At 31.3% G+C, this 26,384-nt stretch overlaps 1 protein-coding gene across 1 annotated transcript in view; it reads right to left on the reverse strand.

Moving 5' to 3' along the window:
• Window positions 1–3,277: 3,277 nt before the first annotated feature.
• LOC148284680 (arylsulfatase B-like) overlaps window positions 3,278–26,384 on the reverse strand; it is a 72,851-nt gene continuing 49,744 nt past the window's right edge. The window contains exons 8-10 of the mRNA XM_088236363.1: window positions 16,732–16,867; window positions 15,311–15,691; window positions 3,278–4,744 (exon numbers count right to left, since the gene is read on the reverse strand). Coding sequence (XP_088092489.1) covers window positions 4,521–4,744; window positions 15,311–15,691; window positions 16,732–16,867 — 741 coding nt within the window. The 3' untranslated portion in view covers window positions 3,278–4,520. The remainder of the gene's footprint in view (window positions 4,745–15,310; window positions 15,692–16,731; window positions 16,868–26,384) is intronic.

Below are 26,384 nucleotides of genomic sequence, written 5' to 3' on the forward strand. Positions count from 1 at the left end.
ATACCGTCGTATATTTGATGAATCTTGACATCACGATTATCAAGGCCAATCTTGTCGCGTTTTTGTGAAGGCGTATTTTTAACAATCAATTTTTCAAAATCCATTTAACTTTTTTTATTGGTACTCGAAGTGTGTGATATTTCCCCATTGTATTTTTATCCACCGGGACAAAAACTATTTAAAAAAATGTAAAAACGATTAGAAAACAAACTTTCATGAATATATTTTTATTCCAACGGATAAACGAAAAAACTGTCAGAGCGATCTAATATGTAAATGACTTTTTAACGGGTTTTATTTGAAGTTTCGGTTTATGCAATATTTTGTTTTAAAATACATTATATACTAGTCTATATAGATTGCAAAGCTTCTTTGAGAATTTTCTACAAAACGAAATATTTATAAATGGGTTTGACTACCCAATAACACATAAACACACACGTATACATATCGTGAGCATACAAGGTAAACTGGCCAAGTCAGAATTTTTGTTTGTTGGCAAATCAAGATTAAAGTTTTTACGTATCACAAACTAATAGTTTTGTATTTAGTACACTTTTGATTTTCTTTTGCTTTACATAGACAAAAGATAAGCAATGTATTATGTTAGTATAAAAATATGTTGATTTTGTCAATATTTTCTGCTGCAGATATTCATAGTAGATGATCAATCACAGCTGATGATAAATATATAATTATTAATTTAGTAAAAAAACTTTGAGATATAAGTGGATTTGTTTTTTTTCAAGTAAAAGATAACATCCAGCTCTAAAACTTGGTGAAAAAATCTAAAAAATGCAAAAAATTTACTTGACCAGTTTTCAGGGGGTATTTAGAAAAATAATACAGGTAAGTACAAACATGGTAATAACTTTCTAGAAAGACACGTAGAAACCAAGAAAGTATGCTGCAATGCAAAATTTCAATTAAAACTTAGTGAAACAAAAGATATACAAGTAGAAACAAAGTCAAATTAATAGTTGGTAAGAAAAGATGCATTAAAAAAACAGAAGGTTTATAAAGTAAATAAGAAAAAAATAGGGAAAAAAAGCAAATTGTAAATGTTTCAAATGTTGTTAACGAAAATTTTATTTTAAAAAATAATGAAAAAGAAATTACAGAAATTGTACAAGATAATAATAAACATACTCGTAAATATATGGTACACATATTAAAAATATTTGAGAAAATAATTTCAGAAATATATATGAATACATATGTTGTGTATGCGATATACTTGTCAACGATTTACTCATTTGGATCTTAAAAAAACAAAAAATGCACGGATTAAAAAATATTCTTAGTTGCAAATAAATTAAATGAAATAAAATTAATGCACGAATGTTATAAAATTATCAATAAACTGAACAGGGCTCTTTGTTGATCGTACATAGGATCAACAAAACTATTAACTGATAGATAAAAAATTGAGTTCATGAACATTACAAATTAAATTCATAGTATTATTTTTTAAAGCCCTTACAAAAAAATAAAATATCTTAATATTACGAATCTTAATTCATAACGTAACTTTGCTTTAAAAAAAAATATCTTCAGTCCGTAAAAATCTCGCGACAAGTTTCAACTAAAGTATATTTCGACTCACCTTTTGTTTATAGTCCTCCATCAGAACGTATGTATGAGAACTATCGCTTTAAAATTTAGTTTCCCCTGGAAATACTTGGATTCACCACTTTACAAAACTAACTGATATTCAGTAAAGTCAATTTTATCTGCAGTCTATTTGTGTCGACGGCCAACATGATACTTTATTACCAACTGATACGAAATTGACAGAAGCGGTAAGGTGACAATAAAGATAGATAAATTATTGTTGCCATGAATAAAAAGGATTTAGTGTTATGGCACAATTGTGTAATTTCAACAATATGTTTAGTTTGTCTAAATTTTAGGCCTAGGCATTAAATAGATGAACATTTCAAAGCAGGGAATATGGAAATTATGGCGATTGCAGGGCTAATGATCTGACTCACCTGACATTGGCTGGTTAAAGTAGCTACTCTACAAATGGTACACGGTGTGTGGTGTGGCCACTTAAACCAGCAAACGACCTGTCCATCAGTCCTGTAAATGTCTAGATTTCCTTATCCCTTATCTAAAATGTTCTCCCTTTCGGTTGTAATATGAAGTCTGTAAGACAGGCGCCGTGGCGCAGTTGGTTAGACGGCTAACCGTGGAACTGACGTCGCGGGCGCGGGTTCGATTCCTGCTAGTTGCAAGAAAGAAATTTAAGAAATATTTTCTTTTCAATAATTGGTCCGGGCGTTGTAGTGTATTTATCATAAAATAATTCTTTCCAAACATCCACTCTTTCCCATCTGCTGACAAACTTTTGAAAAAATATAGGTTTAACGGGTTATTCCTTTAAAAAAATATATTTATCAAATGTGCAATTTCAAATTGTCTTAGTGACAAATTTATTTGGTATCTTCTTAGGTTTCAACGATTTAAATAAATATTTTACAGGTGTATATACCCTACCAGAAATCAAACCCAGGACCTCAAAAATGGAAACCAATTATGTATTTCAAATGAACCTCTGTAAGTTTTTTCACTATGAATGAAATTTCAGAAAATTCGCTAAATCATGAAATAAAATAAAAACAAAATTGTTCTGAAATTATATTTATTGAACACTTTAACAAAGTTTTCTTTGGCAAGTTTATAAAGAAAATATAGAATGACGCACATTAGATTACATCATACGATTTGGTACAGTCAATAATTGTATATTTTTATTTAGGAGTAAATACATATGTCACAAATAATTTATTATAAAAAATACAATTAAGTACCTGTTTAAAAACATGCACATTTTTAAATTAACTAATATTGTTGAAAAATATTTTAGTGATGAATACACAAATTGGAATAATGTAAAAGGTCAACATCAATTATTTATTAGAGTAAGAATGAAATAAAAATTATCTTTATATAAATTAATAAATTATCAAGATTATTGTCGGCTTCTAAGAAATAAATTTGTTTTGCACTGTTGATTTTGTCACAAAAAGTAATTATATAGAAATTAAATTAATGACATTTTATTAATCCGCAACTAATCTTTAAATATGAATAAAAATATGTAAAAAAAAAGAAAAAAAGCGTATTTTAAACAATTTGTACACGTTAAAAATTTGCATAAAATTCCGCGTTCCTTATATTTACGTTAGTGATAATTTTATATCAGTAAGCCTTGAAAGCTGTTTCAATTTGGTAAAAAAAAGAACTATAAAAAATGCGTTAATTGAAAATGGAATATTTAATTTCATTAAATAGTCAAAGAAAAGAAAATAAAGAATTTTCTGGTTAGTTTTAAAAATGTCTGTCCATGTGAATAATGGGTTACCCGCATACTGGTAGACATCCTTCAAAATCCTTAGACCCAAAATTGATATCCTACAAATTGTTATGGGAAATAAAAGGAGAAAGCCGTAGTGACCTTTTAAGAAGAATGTCATTTAAAAATCCTTTTGTATGGTGCTAAATATCAAACATTTTTCTTGCCAAGTGGTCAGAAAGAATAGTGGTAAGAAGGGCGGTATTGTTTTTGTGTCATAAAAAATCGCTTTAAATCAAGATCAGCTATCTATTTAAAATCGACATATTTTTAATATTTCACAACTTTTGTTATAGTTGGCAATACTGTAATGTGGATATTTAAGAAATGTTAGATATTTAAATTGTTAAACTTGAAATTCGTTCTTTGAACTTGTGTTGGTTTTCTACTGATAAAATAAAATTATTACTTTCGTATAGTTTTATTTATTAAATTTGTAAATAATTAAGAGTACTAACTACAATTTTATGAAAACAGATAGATACCAATTATATTTAAGCATTGCTGAATTACGCAACAGCTTTCGAATGAGAAAACCATCGATAATGTAAATAAAAGGGTTAGGTATGTATTTAATAATATGTTTGTAATATCTGTATATTTGTTATCCATCCAATAATATTAGGTACATACAATTTTTAATAAATAAATTTAACTAAATAAAAAAAAATTATCTGTGAAAGGGAATTATGAGTAGAACGACGAAATCTTATATTTAGAAGACATAATTATACTTTTTGCATAATATTAAGAATATTTTATTATTTTTATTATCTCTATGAGTCACATGTTCTATAGAAGTGGTCCAGCTAAGGGTATAGTTAGACCTCGTGGGATCCGGTCTCGTATCATGCTCACAAATTTTGGGGACAAGGTAGGATTTGAATTAGTTAAGGGTTTGGGCTATGAGTCACACGTTCCATGGCAGGCAGGGGGATAAAGGGACCTCGCGGGGTCCGCCCTCGTGTCGTGCTCAATAGGGGTTTAGGGGCAAGGTAGGACTCGAAGAAAGCTGGGATTTAGGCTATGAGTCACACGTTCATAGCAATAGCCCAGTCAGGGGACGCAGGTAAAGTTAACCTCGCAGAATGCGCTCTCGTGTCATGATCGATAGGTATTAGGGGGACGAGGAAGGACTTGAAATTGACGAGGGTTTGGGCTATGAGTCACACGTTCCATAGCAGTGGTCCAGCCAGGGGGCGTAGGTATAGTTGAACCTCGCGGGGTCCGCTCTCGTGTCGTGCTCGATAGGGGTTTGAGGGACGAGGTAGGACTTAAAGTAGGCCAGGGTTTGCTTGAGCTGGCGGACAATATGAGGGTAGACCCTGGACAAGTCACGTTGCTCACACGGGTCACTTTCGATATCGAAGAGACAGGATTTCCCTGAAAAAGTAAATAAAGATTTAAAGTGATAACCCTCTATCAGGACGGACATAAACTACTCGTAATTAATATTATATTGTGTAGTTTAGTAGAAAGCTAAGAAAATTTATTTATTTATTAATATTTTATAAAATACGAAAACTTAAAAATAATATTTCCTCATGTGCCGGGTACGCTTTACAATATATATATTTTATATTTGTAACATATGAGAATAAATACACATTGATAACATAACATACGGAGAGAAAATTACGTATTTAATTTCTCTTTAAAAACGTTAAATTTATATTACATATCTCAGAGTAATAATGCGTAACCTATAGAGAAGCGTTATCACTAAGTTTCATAGAACGCCAGCGATGTTGGTTTGTTGGTTAGCAACCATTTTGTTTTGTTTGACAACAAACACATAACGGTTCTGTCGGATGCTTTTGTCGGTATGCTTGGCTTTGTTTGTAAATAACTTTAAAATTACATTATCATAAATATTTACATTAAAATAAATCAAAATCGACTATAGTGAATTGCAGTATGTTTGGTTGCAGCAGTAGGAGCGTCAAAGATGTTAAAGTAGTAAGTTTTCACAGGTAATTGATTCCAAATATTATTCCATGATTTACATTGATTTTTGGCATTTATTATCCCGACACGTGTATTATGTTGCTCAAAAACTTTCCTCATATCAACATATTTACTTCAGATACTATTTTTTCTCAATTTATGGGATAAATTTGAGAATTAAAGTATGTATACTGTTGATAATGACAGTTGATTGTGGGCAATATGTCAGGGCCGCACTAGGCATCCATACAAAGTTTGATTTTTTATCGAGTAGAGATCGATTCAAATTTTACTAGCAAATAGCAACGTTAACATTAAAATTGCATCTAAAATGACGTGTCCAAACTTCAGGCCGCTACGACTCGCCGTTTCGTGAGACGCACAAACAAACAAACTCAACACAGGTCTTTGGCTCCACGGAGTTCAGATTTATGTCTCAATAAATATAACATAAGTATATTGTGAATAAAATGAATAAAAAAATAATCACACACATGTATTTTAAGTTTAAAAAAATAAATATAGGCGAATTATAGAAAAATTAATTGGTATAACCTTGCAATAATAAATACACGAGTACATATTTAAAAGTATTTACAATACAAATTAATATCTATTTGGTAATTCTCGACCTGAGTAGGGCCCATTGTTTTGCTGCGAACTGTAGCTAACTTAATACCCAATAGTCATAGAATGGTTTTTCTACGTTTGGGCTCTTCTATAGCTTGGCACATTATTACTCTGAGCAAAATATACAATAAAAACATAATCTCAACATTCACATAAGTATTATATTTTTACCTACTTCCATGATCTATTTTTCTTAAGTATTTAAAAAAAATAACCGTTAGTAATTATTGGTTTTATGGGCAGTGGAAGTAGGTTAGAGATTTTAATTGCATAATACTCTAAAACATGACTGATTAACATTATGTTTAAGGTATATAATTCGATTTCATTTTTAGTATTTACTGACACATATTTTTCTAAAATACATATTAAGAGAATTAAACAAAAAGATCTTATTTTTTATAATACTTACTGCTTTGCTACGGAATAAAAGTTTACTCACTAATTAATGACTTTTCTAAGCATAAAAAGAAAAATATACAAGGCATCCAACTGTCAAGTTAAACCAATTAGCGTACACTCATTATCGGATGTCTTCATAATGATTCTACCTAAAAATAAATACATCATTCATAATACAATATAAGATACACAATAGAGTTTTCCCAGAAACATTATTTTATTTTCACCAGGTGATAAAAGTCTTGTATCGGAAAAGTTTGAAGAGTCCTCGCGTCTACAGCTTTCTATTGAATAACCAATATTTTCAAATATATCAGAGATTATTTCAGGATTATAAGTACAGAGAATAAAGGATGTAAGAGGGGAGAAGGACCGCTCAAGCTTCCTTTTATGAGAAAATCAAACTCAAATAAAGGTCTTGTAAGTTATTATTTCTTGATTACAATTCTTAAAACATGGTTACTTGAGGTTGGGTAGAAAATGAACGAGGTTTTACTTCACACTAATTTTACGATTGAATTGCACTATTCTATGTTAAATAAATAAGAATGGAAAAAAATTATATATTTGATTTAATTAATCAATTCTATCCTTATCATCATCATCATTCCCTTTCCGCACCGAATGGTGCATAGGGCACTGCATCGGTACACCAATTGCAGAGTATTTTGATCATATTTTTTTTTTTACATGAAGCTAAGATGACCAGTCTTACGCATCAGTTATTAACCAGTCTAGGAACTATGAAATATTCTAGTGTGAAAACACCATTTTAAATAAATATTTCAAATCAACCATGTCGGAAATCGAACCCTCTTGAATAGTAGGCAAACGCGCTGACCATTACACCACGAGGCCTCATAGCGACTATTAATACAATTTTGTTTTTATCAGTTAAACTGGACCAGAATAATTAAGATTATGATAAAATAAACAATCTTATTTATTTTAAATCCAACGAATGCCAGTATTTTTTTCATATTTTTATTTATGGTATTCTTTTCTTTGCATTTTACAATACGTATACTTGAAAATACTTAATAAAATAAATAGTTGGAAATACACTATTACACAAACAAACAAAAAAATCCCACAAAGGCTTGGCCTGTGTGGGGGTATACATTTTTGAAAGCTTTCTGCTCACAGCGAATATATACAAGTTTAAGTCCTTTGATGGTAAAATCTATGCATATGCTTCTACAAAGATTTTGATAAATTACAACAGGGATGGAGAATACCTTAAACAGGGGAATATGGAAGTCTAGGCATTTACAAGGCTTATGACCTGCCATTGGCTGGTTTAAGTGGCCACTTTACATACTGTGTAACATTTACCAATTTGCTTATGTTTGAATATCCATATTTCTTCAATTCCTCAATTTGTTGATTTTAGTGAAGTTAAAGAGCTGAAAACCAACTGGGGTCCAAGAAATTGGAAAATTATTTTCAGGCGTTGCCTAGTATGTGAAATAATTCAGTCAGATGAATCTCTCACTACAATAAAGGTTTCAGGTCTATAACTTCACTAAAATCAACAAATGGAAGAATTGAAGAAATATGGATGTTCAAACATAAGCAAAATAGTGAATGTTACCTGGTGTGTAAAGTGGCCACTTAAACCAGCCAATGACAAGTCATAAGCCCTGTAAATGCCTAGACTTAAATATTCCCTTTTCTAAGGTATTCTCCATCCCTGTTGTAATTTGCTAATCTTAAGGACTCCCAAGGGAGTGGAATCCGGTATTTTGTCTACAAACATTTGGACAAACTCAGACATTGACATACTTGTATAAGTATTGATGTAAAGTACAAAACAGAATTTTCCCATCCTTTTCGTGGCTAATTATCTTTAATTCATGTCCTTCACTTGTTCCACCCTTAAAGATAAAAAAATACTCTGGATTTAAATATATTCAAAATTTGACACAATATTTTTATTCTTAAAATTATCTTTGTAAGTGAATAAATTTAAAAAATTACCTAACAATTACTGAGCAATAGTTTTTTATCTCAAGCGTTCCAACTGAAGAACATGATCTTTGTCAAATTGAGGTAAGTTAATTTAAGTACCAGAAAAATCAAACAAAGGTGAATTATATTTATTTTTAATAATTTATTTTTATTTTTATTTACTTGTAAGTAATTTACTACACATTTTTTTGGCATAAGTCCCAATTCCATGGGACTAAAAGTCTTGTGTTGAGTTGGGACCAAATTTAATGAAATTAACAGGTTTTTTTCCGTCCAATTGAAGTATTTACAAATATTTTTTAAACAAATCTCTTCTTTCCTTTTTAATGATCTATTTTTGTCAAGTTGGATTTATTTCAAATAAAGTTGATTTATGGCGCATTATAAACAGTATTTATTTTCACTAATACTAAAGCAAACGGATTTAAGTCAAACAAATTTTTAAAACACATTTATTAGTGATGATAATTAAGTATTTATAAAAGCGTAGAGTTTGGCATATTTTTTATGGGAATAATATAATTTCTTAAAAAAATTGGTCGTATTTTAAAACTGAATATGATAAGGCATTTGTCTTCATATAGTATTTGGACTTTTCGTATGGTTACGCCACATTTACTGTATGTGTGTTATACGTTGAATTTATTTGCTGCCTACTGAGCCCTGGTTAAGATGTTGCGATTCCTACTGTGGGTAGGTACCACACTTTTGTTTTCGGCCCAACATAAGAATACTTTATTCAAACGCATACAACAAAAGAAACAAAACAAGAAATGAACTGTCATCGTGTGTGCATGTGCCTTTGATATTCTCGCCGCGATCGCGAATAAATTATTTTTGCGATCAATAATTTATTTAATCCTATGTGTCATGTAATCGCAAATAATAACCAAGAAACCACCGACCAGTGCTGATCCATCCTGACCACAGAATCTAATCTTGCCTGCCGTTAGAGAAGTACCAAACAATAATGTGCCAGAACCCCAGTACAAGGTAGGTGATTGCATTAATTTGTATTAGAGTTCAGTGGCAAACAAAGTAAAGATAACCCGATTTCCGCGAACCAGTAAGTCAAGCGTCCACAGTTTCTGCCTAGTGGCGCAATCACCGTATTAAAAAATAATAAATGTGAATGTACGCGCCATTCACCCTGTTAGGCATACTAGTGTTTCCATATCTGGAAAATGATTTATAGGACTCATAGACACATAGAATAAAAGGGTTCTGAAATTGGAACCACAACGTGAAAAAAGGTTGAACGTTTCAATAATGTTTCTTAAAACTTACTTGAACAAATAATAACACCAATGAAAAAATATCAATTACCTATGTTGTACATTATTAGATAAATAAATAAATGTGGCACTGCAAAATAACTTAATAGAAAGGTTGAAAACGCATACAATAATACCATAAAATAAACAGGAGTTTCATACGAATAAGTTTATTTACTTAGGAATGAGATATAATATTATTAATTGTTATATAAATGGTATGTACTTTCAATAATACTTTGAGTATCTCCAAAAGCTAGTAGACAGGCTGGAATTCGTCCTAAGTATTAATATGTAAATTTATTACATCAAAGAAAGAAAAAAAAAATGAGAAGTAAATGTGAATTTTTGAGAAGTTAAGGCATTTAAAAAAAATATTTGAATTTTTTTAGATGGTTAATTTACAGAAACTTAATTATTTAGTTGTGTAACAACATGATCAATTAACAATTGAACTATTTATACCTTAATTAAATATATTTAAAAATCTACATAATTTAATAATCTCTATCTTGAATATACAAATAGCATTTCGCTCGAAAAGTGGAGATGCTTTCAGCCTTCATGAGACTTTCTGGCAAGAAACAGGACAATTGTGCTATAGTTTAAGTGTGATATAACAGATTGAAATACTAATAAAATTTAATTTAAATGTAGTTTTTTTCTAATTCTTCCCAAGAATTTGTCTTTTTTGACCTGTCATTGGCTAGTTTAACTGACCACTTTATACACTGCGTAAGTTTCACCATCTACCTATGTTTAAGCATTCATTTTTCTTTAACTCTTATATCTGTTTACTTTTGTAACTGAATTCGATACAAGTAAAGACAGTTTTGGCTACCATTCGTGTTGGCAATATGGTCATGAGGAAGAATAGCAATATCCAACAAAAATCATCCATATAGTTTTCCAAACTCACACTGAAAGAGGCAGTAAAAGTAGTAGAGTTAAATTCAATTAAACTCGTGATAAATGAAATTGAAAATAGATTTTTTGGATGAGCCAAACCGATAGGAAGACTTACGGCCTTTAAAACGGTTTTCGGGTATATGGAGGAAATACTGTTTTTTGTGATCTAAACGAGCTGAAACCTTTATAGATGTGGGTGACATTTGTTTGGCTGAATTATTTTACCTACTAGGCAACGCCTGAATGTACATCCCAATTTGTATGCTTCTACTTATACCTTTCAGGTAATTCAAAGAATGTATTTTTTAAACTATTGTTGAAAATTTATCCGACGTCGCACGGAATAATACCTTTAGCAAAGTTTTTTTTCTTCTTATTTATAAATAAATTTAAAAAGTAAAAGAAAGTTTTTCATATAATTTATTCTATATACATTGGCGACATGAATAAGTTCTTGCTGTTTTATCGTGAAAATTAATGCTTTACTTATGTAATTTTTCAAATAAATACATTATTTCTTATGGTGTAAAAATATAAAATAGGTATTCTCAAATGGCAATACAAACATCCTTTTTATCAAAAACGTTTCCCTATCTATTTCTCTTTTTGCACGTAATGTTGTACATATTTACATGATATATACATTCGTAGATACTGCGTTTGTGCATCAATGGTAGCGTATTTCGATAAAAAAATTACACAGAGGTAAAATGAAGTCTTTCGCTTCAGACAGTCTAGGGTCTATGAAATATAGCATTTTATATAAATATTTCATGTCTCAACCATGTCGTGAATCAAACCCAAGATCTTCCGTATGGTAGACAACGACGCTGATCATTTGAAAACGAGGCGGACTATCCATCGTTAGCTAGTACCTAATAATATCGCCCTTATTCATTAGTTTAGTAAAACTCTGAATTTTCCACATCTCGTTTATCAATGTCACCAATGTAGGACATTCAGAAGACAATATAAACACTTAGCAAAAGTAATAGTTTTAAAAAGACTACTACATCGAATATTTACCTTATTTTAATGTGCAAAAATTAAGGACAATAGTTCAATAGTGAGCATACTCTTAATTATACATAATATACGCATACAACAATTTATCATTATTATCATTTCCATTTCAACATTCAGTTGTGCATAGGGCACTGCATTAGTAAATAAAATGCAGCGTATTTCGATAATTTGTTACATGAAGGTAAACTGATCGGTATAACGTTTTAGGCGTCAGTCTACGAACAATGAAATATTGAATATCAGACAACCTTCAAAATCAATATTTCATGTCCACGCTGTCATAAATAGAACCTAATACCTCAAGAATAGTAGACGATCGCGTCAACTACTATACAGCGAGGCGGACTTATCTCCACCCAATTTCCTTATTCAGAATTTTTACCTGGCAGCCATTGAGTCGAAAACACTCGTCCAGGATTCTGATTTTATTTCACAAAAAGAACTGTATTCTTCATCTGCCTGGACAAAAATTAACTAACGCATGAAAAAGATAAACTCCATATTTTCTTGGATTGACATTTAAGTATAAAAATGTCCACTTACCCGGATCCCTTCTAGAGGTGATGTGGCCTCTTTTCAGATACGCACATTGTAAATTCTAAATTTCATCGAGTCGAGTTGAAAACATAAAGTTTTTAGTTCTAATTTACTCACTAAACTATATTCTTCCTAAGGTATACCACATTTTACTTTCAATTTTATTTTTTTTATTTTTAAAGTACTCAATATAACTTAAAGGTCAACTCTAAGGCCGTATTTAAATTGAGATTAGATTGGATTTGATGGCACGTTAAGGGTCATCGTTAGTAAGGTTATGGAGCCATGATTATTCGTTGCTGGTTACGGATGTAATTTTGGTATTGCAGTATTTGCATTCGATTGTCAAGGAAATTCTCTGATGACCTCGACAATGCTCAGTAATAATATAAAATGAAATTATCAATTGATTTATCACAAATAGATATTTAATTTAAGAATATAATTGTGACAGTGTACGGATGCAATCTGTCCATCATGGATACAAAATCCACTATATGATATTGCTAATAGGCTGCAAAGGGTGTCTGCAAAATATTTAAGAGTAAAACAAAAAAGGATTTAAAGGTAATAAAACTAAAAAGGGAGAAATAAAAAAAAATAGTGCAATAGGTTGCAGAATTCAGAAGAACGGCAGTTAAGAGTTCTGCTTCAATGCTGCCACAACCTCGATTCCTATGAATGTTTTACTAATTGGCTGATTAAGTCGGACTTTTCCCCAGCCGTTATTTGAGGCCTGATATCCGATGCCGCAGCAGTCCATCCCAGTGAAGGTCTAGCAGCAGCAAACATTCTACTAGCGCTACAATTACAGGAAATCTTGTGCAGGGCTCTATATTATTGTTATATCACACCTTCATATCCCTAACACTACGTTGATATTATTTACACCACAGCTAACTGGTGTATTGTTGCTACATGAACCAATCTGTTCTTCACTTCCACGGAGCATTGATAAAATCTTCGTGCCAGTATATTAGCTCGTGTACGATAGGCTCAATATTGTCGCCTTATATCACAATCGTCCGCGCAGTTTTCATCCAGTACATGGCCTAGGTATTTGAATGACTTTTACTATTTTTACTTCAGTACCGTCTATGGAGAGTGGTGGCACTTGTAAATTTTAGTTTTTAGTCTTAAATACAACCATCTTGTACTTTATATCTATATAACAAATATATCTTATCCCTAGAACATGGGAATGTGGTGGTGTTGTCAAGCCAAAGAGAGTTCTGGCCTCGTTTCTTCGTGTCATTGGTCGGGAGGAGTCGGAAGAACTACTGTACTGTACTGTGTGGACAATTGAAGAAAGACAAACGTTGTGGCAAAAAATATATATCTTTATGTCTAAGCGCTAGTAATATTATGTGATTATAAAAACCAATAAGTTTAAAATTATAAAAATTGTACTTTTGTAACACCGAAATAAAAAAAAACGTAAGCAAAAAAAATGCCGGTCTTAGAACAGGGTATTGACCCCAGTTGGAGTGGTAATGATAAAACAGTATAGATATTATGTTTGCATGTATGTACTCTTAACTAAAATTGTATGTTTGATGTATTATTACCTGATATTTTTTTCTGAAAAAATTGAATAAATGTCCTCGATGGTGCGATCATTCACTCACGCAACTTTTTGTATTTTCGCAAATTATTCGTAAATGGAAAAAGTTTCTCAAAACTCGAAAGGTAAATTGAGATTGATATCAGTCGAGATTAACGAGATTTCAATAATGCCTCGAGATAAGCGTTTTAATTTTGAAACGTGATTTTGGGTGGAGACGTTTTGAAGTGTAAATTAATGTTTGTGCGTGGCTGTAAATTTGAAAAAAAAACTGAAAAGTTATATTTTTCCATTAGAAGAGATTTTTCAAAGAGATAGCAAACAATGGTTTTAAAATTTTCTAAAAGGAGACAGTAAAATAATGACATTTTAATCAAAGGCGCATTATTAAATAGACACGTTACTAATGTAAAGAAAATGACAACTTCAGTGCCTTCATTCTCTACAAACTTTCATCATGATCAGACGTGATGCTGCGCAAAAAAATAGCGTCGTTGTGTTAAAGAAATATCGTTTTATTTTTAAATGCAATCCAATTTATGGAATAAGTATTGTAGACAGTTAATTATATTTTTAAATCCATTTTTTAATTTGTTGACCATCTGTGGCCCATATATATATGGTAACAAGATAGGTACAATGAAATAAATATGAACTATGGAAATATGTATATTTCTTTCTTATATGAATGATTGCATTTGTGTATCGCGATATGCTATTTCTTTTCTTAAGAAATGTAAAGAACAACGCAATGTTTGCTATTTCTTAGATGTAACTTGTATCGAAATAACGTATCTATTTATTACACGTCTATGGTCTAAGGTTTTTTACTTCATTCTTAATTCGTAAATCCTAATTGAAGTTTTATTAAGATACTCTTTTGTGGCATAACTCTCACAAATTAAGCAAAATATATGAAATATCAAAATTACGTTATTCAGCTTAAATACACATTCAAAGAAACATAACCATCGGCAGATTAGTCGAGTAAATTGCGTGTAACAGTTTACGCTAATGCCGCGCCATTTAGAAATAATCGGAAACCTACTTTTAGACTTATCGATTTTCGATAATATTACGTAAGAACAAGAAAATGTGTGGTCCCTTTTATGATTTGATTTTTCGTACTCAAACATACCAAGAAACAGGAAAAAGCCATTTAAAAAAAAGTTATGCTTTCTCGCGTAACGAAATGTAATTTTTTTGTATGCACCCTAGCCCCAGAAATTCACCTTCTCAAAGCACCATATTTATTTACATTCATAAGTTCTCCTTCTTTACTATCCAATTAATTGTCTGTCAATGTGGACCTACTGTGGAACTTCTATTCACTATCTTTTAAGTATGGTGTGATTTTTTTTTATCTTAGATATTTCTCGATTATTTTCCTTGTATTTTCTCTTTTCATTCGAAGAAAATTATCAGTATCTAGTGATTTACGTATATAAACGTCCAAGTGCACATTAACTACTTCATTTATTTTATTTTGATTCCTCACATACGTATTGAAGCAAACTTTTATTTTTAACTATTGGTAGGTAGGAAAAAAATGTAAGTACAAATAAAAGTTACAGAAAGTCAAACAACAACAAAAAAGTATACGTATACAGGTCTCTAAATACCCGATAATAATGAGAGCTGAAAAATAGGAGTTAGATACTGCTGTAAAATTAGTTTAATATTAAATACCTGGAACAGCTACACATGTTGAAGAATTGGTCCATGGGCAGTTGATAGTAGCCTGATCTCTCAAGAGAGACATCTCCGATGGAGTGCTGGTCCTAATGATGGAGTTAAGGGCCTTTGTGGTGTCACTGTCAGTCACAGCGTTGTAGTCGTAAGGAACATACTGCAGGTTCCAGGTTCCATCTTCTCCGTAGTATGCGTCGAAGGCTCCTTCTTTGTACTCGCCGAGAACCAGCTTCCAGGAGCCGCGCCTGTAGGCAGCTACTCGCTCCACCTCGTCAATGTTGTGGAGGACCTCAACTCTAGGGGATCTTCGGTTGTCGAGGAAACTAAGCCATTGGTCTATTCCGTCTGTGGTGTAGGGAAGAGATGCTGAGAAGCCACCTAGAATACGTATAATTTATAGTTTTCTGCTCGAAATTCAGAATGTAAGTAACTTATGCGAAATTCGTTTACTATTGTGACGTTCAGATAAAGTTTGATATTTTAAAATTTGCAATGCCAATTGCATGGAAATTAACAAAATATCAAATTCAATGTGCACGAATTGGTTGATCCGATTCATTTTTTGAAAACACGCAACCAATTACGTACGACTTATAGTATATTCTGGAATAAGGATTTGAATTGGAAACGTCTATTGGCTTCAATATTTTTGGCAGAATGTGTACAGAACTTAGAAAATTGTATTTTTATGGGAAGTTGGATATAAAAATCATTTTCCTACAAGTGATAAAAATTAGATAATTTAATTGTAATTGTAAGTTAGTCGAAAAAGTACGAAAAAAAAATATAAAAATGGTTTTAATAAAAATAAACTACTTCGACAAGTCTCAAGTTCATGAGAACAATAACCAATCAATTATAGCGTTGTTATGTGTTGTGATAGATTTTTGGTTTCCGGGTAGCCATTTTTTCAACCTTTAGTAAATTTTGACAGCTATTGGCTTCTTCTTTTAGCACAATTCACCGACAACTATTCGAGGTGCCACGGGTGGAGTATTTTCAAAACTATAAAACATTAAAAAATCATAGCTATAACATTTACATTTTTTCACATTTTTTTTAAATAGCTAAGTTTGATAGTCTGTTAACAAATTATGTATGAGCATTACATTTCCTGGTTAAGAAGGGTACTCATTCCGTTTTAAGCCAGACAAATAGTTTATTCCAATAATTGTAATAAAGGTACGTTTTTTGGGATAAGACCTTAACGCCATATTGTTAGCTTTATTGTGAATATATCTTGACTGTAGATAGTTTTCATTTAGACAGTAAAATCTTCCTTCACATTTTCATTTGTGTGTTTGTTTTAGAAACCGTTCTCCTACCGTTTTGGCAAATTGAACAATTAGGTAGGAATGTATTTTATTTTAATATCAGGAAGTGCATGCAGACCTTAGTTGTTGGTCTAATAACTTTACCTGCAGCAGACATGAAGGTGGGAAGCCAATCTGTGATATGGACCAGCTCGTTGGAGACTCGGGGAGTATCACGGAGAGTGCGGCTCCACACGCACGCGGGGACTCTTATGGCACCTTCCCAAAGAGACAATTTTATCTGGAAGAGTCAAATAAATTTGAATTACCGTCATACTATTATCTGCACCTGATTATGCTTAGAGAGCTGCATAATTATCTCGATTAAATGCGGCGTATTTCGACAATATTTTACACAAAGTTTCATGCTTCATGTGTCGTGTCATTTATTTTATTCAGAAAATACAGTTATACAAAACAAGCATTGAAAATAAAGATTTTTTGATAATAAGACCAATTAAATTTTCATAAAGTAAGTTAAAGCTGTAAATATATTATGTTAATAAAATTTGTATAAAACCACTCACCAACTTATCTGTCTACCGGTTTCGAGACGTAACCCGTCTCTTCGTCAGGACAACAACACTACACCAACATTCAAATACTACTACACACCTTCACCATAGTAGATTTGCAAAAATATAAAATCGACATGCAGGTTAGACATATGCTTCACTACGCCACCACCGAGGGAAACCGGTAGACAGAAAAGTTGGTGAGTGGTTTTATACAAATTTTATTAACATAATATTAAAATGTTGGACCACAAAGTTAATGCTTTGAATATTAATAATATAAAGCTGTAAACATTAGATAGAACAAAATAACTCAAGTGAGAATATAATAATCGTTAACGTTAACGTTTTCTATAGAGGTAATGATAATAAATAAAAATACTGACTAAAGACTCAAGAGTCATCCATCACACATATATGAACGAACCTACATGCATATATAAAACAAAAAAAATCAACTCCATGAAGAAAGAAAAGAAAAATGTCTGCAGCAATACCGAGTCCATTATAATTTTTCAGGTATGTCTGATAAATAAATTTGAGGTATAAGTGTTTTATATATACACAAATTATTTTTCAATATTAAAAACGCAGCGTTTTTTCTATGAATTTAATTCCTTTCGGTTATTCGGCTCTTTATTTTCGGTTTCTCGACGTTTGTATTTTTGTAAAATGTATTTCTCATTTTTTTAAATTTATTTATTCTACTTATTTTGTACATTAACGCCCAAGAGGTATTTATTAAAAAACATACATGCTAATGTACATATAAAACACAAATAATCAAATAAGTAAATGGACAGAAAAAAGATGTGAGATTGTAAAAGAAATGATAAAAAAGTTAAATAAAGTTTAAAAAATTAGGGCAAACACAAAAAACATTAAGTGTATAAATTAAAAATGCGAAGATACAAAATAATAAAGTGAATTTTGTAAAGCAAATAAATTAAATACAGTATTACGGAAACCAAGAATGATAAACGCATGTGAATTAAACAATCAAGCAAGCCTTTTCACGAAAAAGGAAGAAATAAAAATGGCTTAAACTGGATATTTTATTGTCTTCTAGCGCATTCTTAAAATACATTTTTTAAACAATGTTTGATATTTTTCTGATTTTATTGGAAAAATCACAAAAGGCCCCTATAAGCCGATAAACAGAATCCAATAGTTATCGATCATTTTAATTAAACATTAATTTAATTGCTTTTAATAGTGTCAAGATCGCGTTAGTAAACAAGTTGAATAAAATACAAGTATTTATGAGCCCAATAAACTAATCACAATGAATTATGAATTATTACTTAGATAATGAGGGCCGACTATACAATGAAAATCCATAATGCAGGGGGAAGTCCGTGGAAATTTTCATTGAATAAAAATGAAGCGTTTCGGGAAATGGAGCTAATGAAAAATTATATATAATAAATATACACATCATTATTCATATTTTATTATTTGCATCCAAAACTATGGTTTTATAAGAGAGCCTTGCTGTCATCTAGCGGCCGTCATATTACGGCGAATGACTTAATGTCGGTACAAACCAATGGCGCTGGTTGATTGAGAGAGAGCGTTGATTGTGAACAGAACGTCAAACATCGGTGAAGACATTTGCAGGATAGCCGTCATAGTGTTGCAAACAGTCTTCTGTCGGTTTTTCTCGTGTAGCGGTGAATATTTTTGCCTGTCAAAGCTGTCTAAATGGTGCAAAAGTAATATTGTGTGATTGTGTGTAAGAGAGCACACAATATAAAAAAGCCCAAATAAAACAAAATTTGCAAAGAAATATAAGGACAGCATTCGAGAAATCAGATATTATAATGTAAATAACAAACAAATGAAATGAATAATAATAAAACCTTTATCATCTAATATAATACTGTTTTTATATTTCAAAAGATTTCTTCTAATGATATTATTCCGATAGCAGGTAGGTACTTATTTCAGCTTAATTTTTGGATGGATAATTTGTCATAAATTAATAGTATGCATATTTAATACGTTCACTCTAAAAAAAATTACCAAAAATACAATTTGTCTATTTATTAACAAATTACAACAGGGATGGAGAATACCTTAAAAAGGGGAATATGGAAGTCTCGGCATTTACAGGGCTTATGACCTGTCAATGGCTGCTATTTATGTTTAGATAATATGATTATATTTACGAATTAAACGATACATTTGTGCTGTTTTCATAATTTTATTGTGATTAAATTATTTAATCATCACACGTGGCGGCTTTACTCTTCTTTGCATCATGTCTGATCACGATGAATGTTTGATCGAGAATGAAAACAAAGCAAGAAAGGCCATTATCCACCTATTGAAAGACCATGTATTAGGCGCTTGTAACGTGAATATTAAATAATACCTCATTGAGTAATATTTTTAACGTGAAATGTCCGAAAAAGCGGATGAAATATTGAAAATCTATTGAGTTCGTATAGTTATAAAATATAAAATAATATCACGTCACGATAAGGAAGTTCAGTGTTTTTTTATTTGTCAGTAGACCATTAAACTAAACCAATCAAATTTAAAAAATATATCGTATTATCAGCGCTTGAGAATTTTTGTATTTCTGAAATTACTCAGCGACTGACGTTTTATGTTCGGGCAGTTCTGCCGATTGGTCCGTTGACTTAGCGTAAACCGGAAATTTTTCACAAATCACTCATCATTGGTTGATTTATATGAACCAGTGATAACGTTCAAAGCAGTTCGTTTTTATAAACATATTTTTTTATTATTTTTTCATACATTTTTAAGAAACTTAACCGTACAATTTAATGCTTTTATGTTTATATATCGTAAAAAAACATTGTATATAATTTTTTCGTAGAGCTGAAGTTCCTCATTGGCATTTAAGGTAGGATTTCTTCAACTGTCACACCTGTTGATTTTTGTGAAGTGGGTGTTTTATCAAACCATACTCCATTTCCATTGCTACATAAATTTTATTTATTCAATTTAATTAGGTATTTTGTTGTAGTGATTTATATGACATGTTTACATGGGGAGTGCGAAGCTGTGTAACAATTTATTACAATTTGAATTATGAAAACAGCTGTGTTATTACTGAATTCAATTAGTCCCTAGTTGTCGGTGAAAGTATGAAGGGGAATTTCGTACAATAAAACTTTCAGGAAAAGTACTCAAACTTACTTAAGGGTCAAATGCGATTAATGGATAAATATGGAAATTTCTACTAAAAGACTGAAAATACATTTAATTATGCGATATGGAGAATCAGCATTACGTTAAGGAATGTGAAGTATTTACTACTACCAGCAATTCTAAACCTTTTTAGTATATCTAATTAACAAAACTAGTAATAGATTTAAAGCTATCACGCAATAGTACCCAGAAAATGAGAGAATCGTGAATCCAACATACACCCAAATTCTTTTAAAAATGCTCATTAAAAACATATGTTAAGTTAGTAAGCTTTGATGATGTTTTAACTCTTTTGGAATCAATTTTTTTGCATGTTCCAAACCGTATCACCAGAAGTCAAAATCTGCTATTAATCAAATTTTCTAAGAGCAATTTTTGTTTTTATACCCTGTCCAGAATCTGTAGATTTGTCAATTTGTAACACAACTTGATTTTCATAGATCTCTTCGCCAAAAAAACAGTGTGACTGAAGCTCTTTGAGGGCTAAGAGGCTTTGAGGGCTAATCACTAAAACGAGAGAGGCGACCATGTATGGCGAATGCAGCCCTCAGATTATTGGTTGTGGCTCGTGCAGTATGCGCCGTTTCTTTATCCTTTTAAAATCATATTTTCTCCTATCATAATTCATCCAATTGAGGAAGTAAAGAGTCGTTGAGCATAGCTCTGTACCGCTCGCCATCCACAGTAATCGTTTGGCCTGCGGCGTTTTTGAGAAAATAAGGCCCGATGACTCCTTCATCTTAAACATCACACCACGCTGTAACTTTGAGCGAATGTAATGGCTCTTCGTGGGCTATACGCGGATATTTAGTGCCCCAGAAGCGATAATTCTGCTTATTCAAATATCCACAGAGATGTAAATGAGCCTCGTCGGTCATGATGATATTCGATAAAAAGTTGCCTTCTTCGTGGTCAAGGTTCAGGATGGCTTGAGCGTAGGTTACTTACGCTTGGTGGTCAACGGCCAACAGCTGATGCACTGGTTGCACTCTGTAAGGGAACATCTTCAAGTTTTTTACCAAAATTCTCTGTAAAGACCGCCGATTGATGCTCAATTGCGTGGCACGTGGTCTGATCGATCCTTCGGGGTCCTCTGCGACATCTTTAGCCACAGCCATATTTTCAGCAGAACGACTGCTCCGGGGCCGGTGAGACCTGGCAGCATCTCGTGTTGTCTCATATTCTTCTAGGTGAGCGGCTAAACGCCGTAGTATTTGCCCAGTTAGTGTCGGACGACCGGGACTACTCCTAATTTCAGCATTCTTGAGGAGTACAGCGATTTACGTCTTGTTGCGTGTATTTTGTATCAGTTTACTTCACAAATATCGAAGCAGAACTTACATTTATCGCACAAATTTTGGCATCTTCTGATAGGGTGAAGACTTTTGCGCTACCTTGTACATACGTATAATTTTTAAATTTTTAAATTTTATAGATTGTACTATGGATGGATAACTGAAAATTCATTTTCTTACTTTTTTGCTTGTATTATGTTTGTTTTGTAATTTTTTGTTTTTTTTCATACTTATTTAATTTGAGGTGTGTAGTTGTATGAGATGTTTAATACTTTAATCACCTTTAAGCTGTATTACTTTGCTGAATTATCTCATTCTTAATACATGTTGCTTTTTAACTTGTGTTATATATAATGCATACTTTTTCATAATCAAAATCGCATGGGATATAGAAGATAAGTTTGCAATAATTATTATTTTTGGGATAAGTTGTTGATTTATAATGTACAATAATTTTGATTCTGCTTTTGGAAATATAATTATAGTTAAAAACAAAAATACACCCGTATATAAATATTATTATCTGCATGTCACTTCTTGGGAACATTAAATAAAATCATATATAATATGTTTTAAATTTAAATAAAAAAAAGCGTAAAAGTTATTTCCATTAATGTAACAAATACGATCCATATACGCTGCAACTGGAATTCCAATACAGCGCCCTATGCACCACTAGGTGTGGATAGATAAATTATAATATAACCTTTGTAATATTTGCTCTTGCCACGGATATTAAAATGAAGTTGGAGTCATGCTCCTTCAGTCACGGACTTACCAAGATTATCAGCTCGTTGGCGCATGACATTATGCAAGATCTGATATCTATCTACCTTTATCCAAATGGCTGGTGCGTTGCAAATTCATTTTGGATTTTGAATTTAATTATAATTACGTCTCAGACATGAGAGAATACATAATATTATTTTAACCCTTAACTACCATTACTGGACTGTTCTATTCCGTTATGCTATAAAAGCAAAACGAGTATATACAACATGTTAGACGAAATATCGTGTGTTAGGAATAAGAATAAGTCGTCATTGCCCTTTCCGCACCTAGTGGTGCAAAGGGTACTGCATATTAATCACTGCACAATAATCCTGAATTAATCACCCACTCCTTAAAATACAGATTTCTTAGAACGCCTAGGAGAATACGTCACAAGTAAACATAAATATAGGGTCAACAATGTTTTGAGTATGTCCAAATGTTTGTGAATTTATTTTATTTATTAAAAGAAAACAACAACCATTACAACAACAAAAACATATTTACGAATAAACCAAAATTATAGGCCATTTATAGTTTTCTATACATTACTAAATACAATGTCAAAAAAATAAGAAAAACGTATATTGAAATAGCCGCTCAGCATCATTCCACACGTAAAAAATAAATAAAATATAACAATAATAATGAAATAATAAGAAAGTAAAAATAAAAAAGTTTTTTGTTTACTCACTTAAATCAGCCAATGATAGGAAATAAAATCTCTAAATGCCTAGAATTTCATACTCCCTTCTCAAAAATGTTTTCCCTCTGTGTTGCAACAAATTTATATAAAAGTGGGTATTTAAAAAAAACATAAATATATTTTTTTAAATATTGTGGCGTTAAATAACACAAGAATAAATAAATGTTCTGGTTCGGTTAAATAACATAATCATAATTGACAGTTTCTAAAATGTTTGCCTTACGCCCGAAGGTTCCTGGTTCGATTACCGATAAGATCACAAAATTAAATATGATTTCTCATAAGACAGGGGGCTCTGTTTTGTAATTCACTACTATAATAAGACCTCTTGACCTGTTTAGTGCCTAAAAATACAAAAAAATAAAAATCCCTAATTCTCCTTATTGTAAATTATAACCTCTATTTTGAATGTGCTTAATTTGAACTTTTGTTGTAGATCTAAAACGTTTTGTGAAAGTTTTACATAGGTGAAAAATAAATGCATGTTTATTTCTACAAAATCTGTGGGTGTTTTTTTTAATATTGCCATTATTCTCTTTCCCATACCAAATGGTGCGTAGAGTACCGCTTTGGTTTACCAACAGCAGAGTCTCTTGATTATTTTTGTTACGGGAAGGTAAGATGATCATTTTTTATGTTTAAGGTGTCAGTCAAGGGACCTGTGAAATGGGTCAACGGGTTACCGTACGATTTCAATGTATTAGTCGTACAAGACAAATGATCAACTTAACTATGGAGTTAAACATAAAAATTTCAGCTTTATTTGATCACTACTCTAGCAAAAAAAAGTTTTAAATTAAAAATAGTTCTAATTTTTTTCTTTGCTTGTTTAAACATGTTGTGTTCACATACAGTTGATAATGGACAATGTCTAAACTTAATATATTGCCATTATTAAATAAAAATAAGCAATAAATAAAATGCATTCAAAATGTTTTTAAAAACAGCTTGCCCACCACATACCACGCACCCAATCTGAGGACATAAGTCTACTTGGCGGTGCCCACATACACGAAAAAGTTGCTAGTTTCGAAACGAGAAAAGCTGCCTGTATGAGCTCTTTGTAATCTGAGCACCTTTGTGCTAAAAGAAGGTAATACAGAAGTACATGATATGCACTTCGTCGGATTTAGAAAAGAGCGAAATTAATTCTTCACTGACTGGGATTAAGACAAGGGACTAGCAAAGATTCTAGTTTAAAAACACTATTATTTTATTTTGTATTTCACGTCGGCATGTCGAGAATCGAACCTGAGACCTTTCGCATGCCAGGCAAATGCAAAGATCTTTTGGCAATGAGGCGGACAAAAAAATATAGCACGGGGTCAAATATGAGTCCGCCATGGCGCAAATAATTTTTTTCCACCATGTTAGTTAAGGGTTACCATAGCCGCGGCCAAAGAAGCTTAAGTGGGTCAATGTTGATGTTACACGCAAGTAATGGATTCGTTATTTAATTGTAATTACAAGATGATGGTTAATGGTGAGATAAGCGGAAACCTGTCAGTGATACCAAGTTATGAATGAAATTATTTGAATCAATGCACAGCGCGCTTTAAACAATGGTGCTGCAAAGGTGTGCTGTCTTGTAATTGCTACTTTAGATAGTTGCATACATTTTGTAACTTATTCAACAAGATTAAAAATAAAAAAAATTAAATTATTTTATTTAGTTCTTTGATAAACATAGTCTAATATACGTATATTTACATCAATACTTATTCTAACATTATTTATTACTATTGCACATTTACTATACGTAATTAAATTAAAATATTCAAACTAATTTATAATGTATTATTTATGTTTAAAGCATTAATTTTGTTATTGAACATTTAAACGAATGTTAGTAAATATTAGTTAATTTATAATATTCAAACTGTTCAATATGTACAGTCATTTCGGGTAACATTGGACCACTTCAACAAGTTTTTTCTAATATTTTTTTTATTGGATCGAGTCAGCTGCAAACTTATGAATTATTTGGTGTTCTGAATGCTCCATATAAAGTTGACCACAAAATTTATAAAATTTCATGAAAACATAACTTTAATGATGTTTTTATGGGTAATCCAATGTTATATTGATATTTGGGTAACTTTGGACTTCGATGTACGAATTTTTTGATTTTTGACTAAAAAATCTCTCCGGGTAACATTGAACTATATTTTTTTTTATATAAAATACTCTTCTGATTCAAAGCATTTTAAAAAAAACATGAATTTGTCTCCATTACCCCAAACAAACGCACTCTTGGGCTTGAGCGGTGGTACCACACAAATAAAAATTTTGATAAAGCTTTTTTTATTATTTTAGAATGTAATCAGTCATATAAGTCAGGTTTTTGTCCAATGTTACCCGGAATGACTGTTCACTTATTCACTATTTACAATAAATATAACCTAGTATTTTTTACATATATGCTCTTTACATTTAATTTTCAATATATTTAGACTTTTTTCTTTTTTTATGCTTTCTGGCATTTCCTCAAATAACTATATTCCCTTGTACATAAGGCAGTTCTGGGATATTGCTTTTGATTTCATTTCCAGTCGTATATTTTAAGGTCCTCTTTTTGCATAGTTATGAAAGAACTCATTGTTTTTTAGTTTGTTTTGAAAATATCTCGGAGTTATTCCTTTAATAATTTTGCTAATTTCATTGGCAAAATTGAATTTGATTATTCGATAAATTGTCATAATATATAGAAGTTGAATCATTTTCTTAACTTTTATGCGTCTCCCACATCTCAATATTATCCTCATCGCTTTGTTTTGTATTATTTGGAATCTCTTTAGATCTCCCTCATTACTTAAATATGAAATATTGGAGCAATAATGAATGTAGGGAATTATAATACTTTTAAACATCAGCAAAGAGGTTTTAAGGTCTAGTTTATGCATTTTCCTTCCTTTTCTTACTCGTATAGTATGCATTTTTTGTGAAAGATAATTTAGAGTCAATCCAAACTCCTACATATTCATATAATATATCCACGAATTTACATTGTGTAAAATCATTCAAATAAATTTAATGTGCCAACCGGTTCCAGAATATAATTGTTCCTTTATCAAGGCTTAAATATAAAGTAACAGAAAACAAACAATGTTTTGAGTACGTCCAAACGTTTGTAGACAAGCTAAACTTCCTCCCTAGAGAGTTATTTAGATCTGAATTTATTGCAACAGAAAGAAAAAAATGAATTAAAAGGTAATATGGAAGTCTAGGCATTTGCAGGACTTATGACCTGTCATTGGGTGATTTAAATGGTCACTTTCCACACTGTAG

Source organism: Micrasema longulum, unplaced genomic scaffold (assembly GCF_059751315.1).
Source record: "Micrasema longulum isolate JH-2025_06_02 unplaced genomic scaffold, ASM5975131v1 h1tg000097l, whole genome shotgun sequence".
Lineage (NCBI taxonomy): Eukaryota > Metazoa > Arthropoda > Insecta > Trichoptera > Brachycentridae > Micrasema > Micrasema longulum.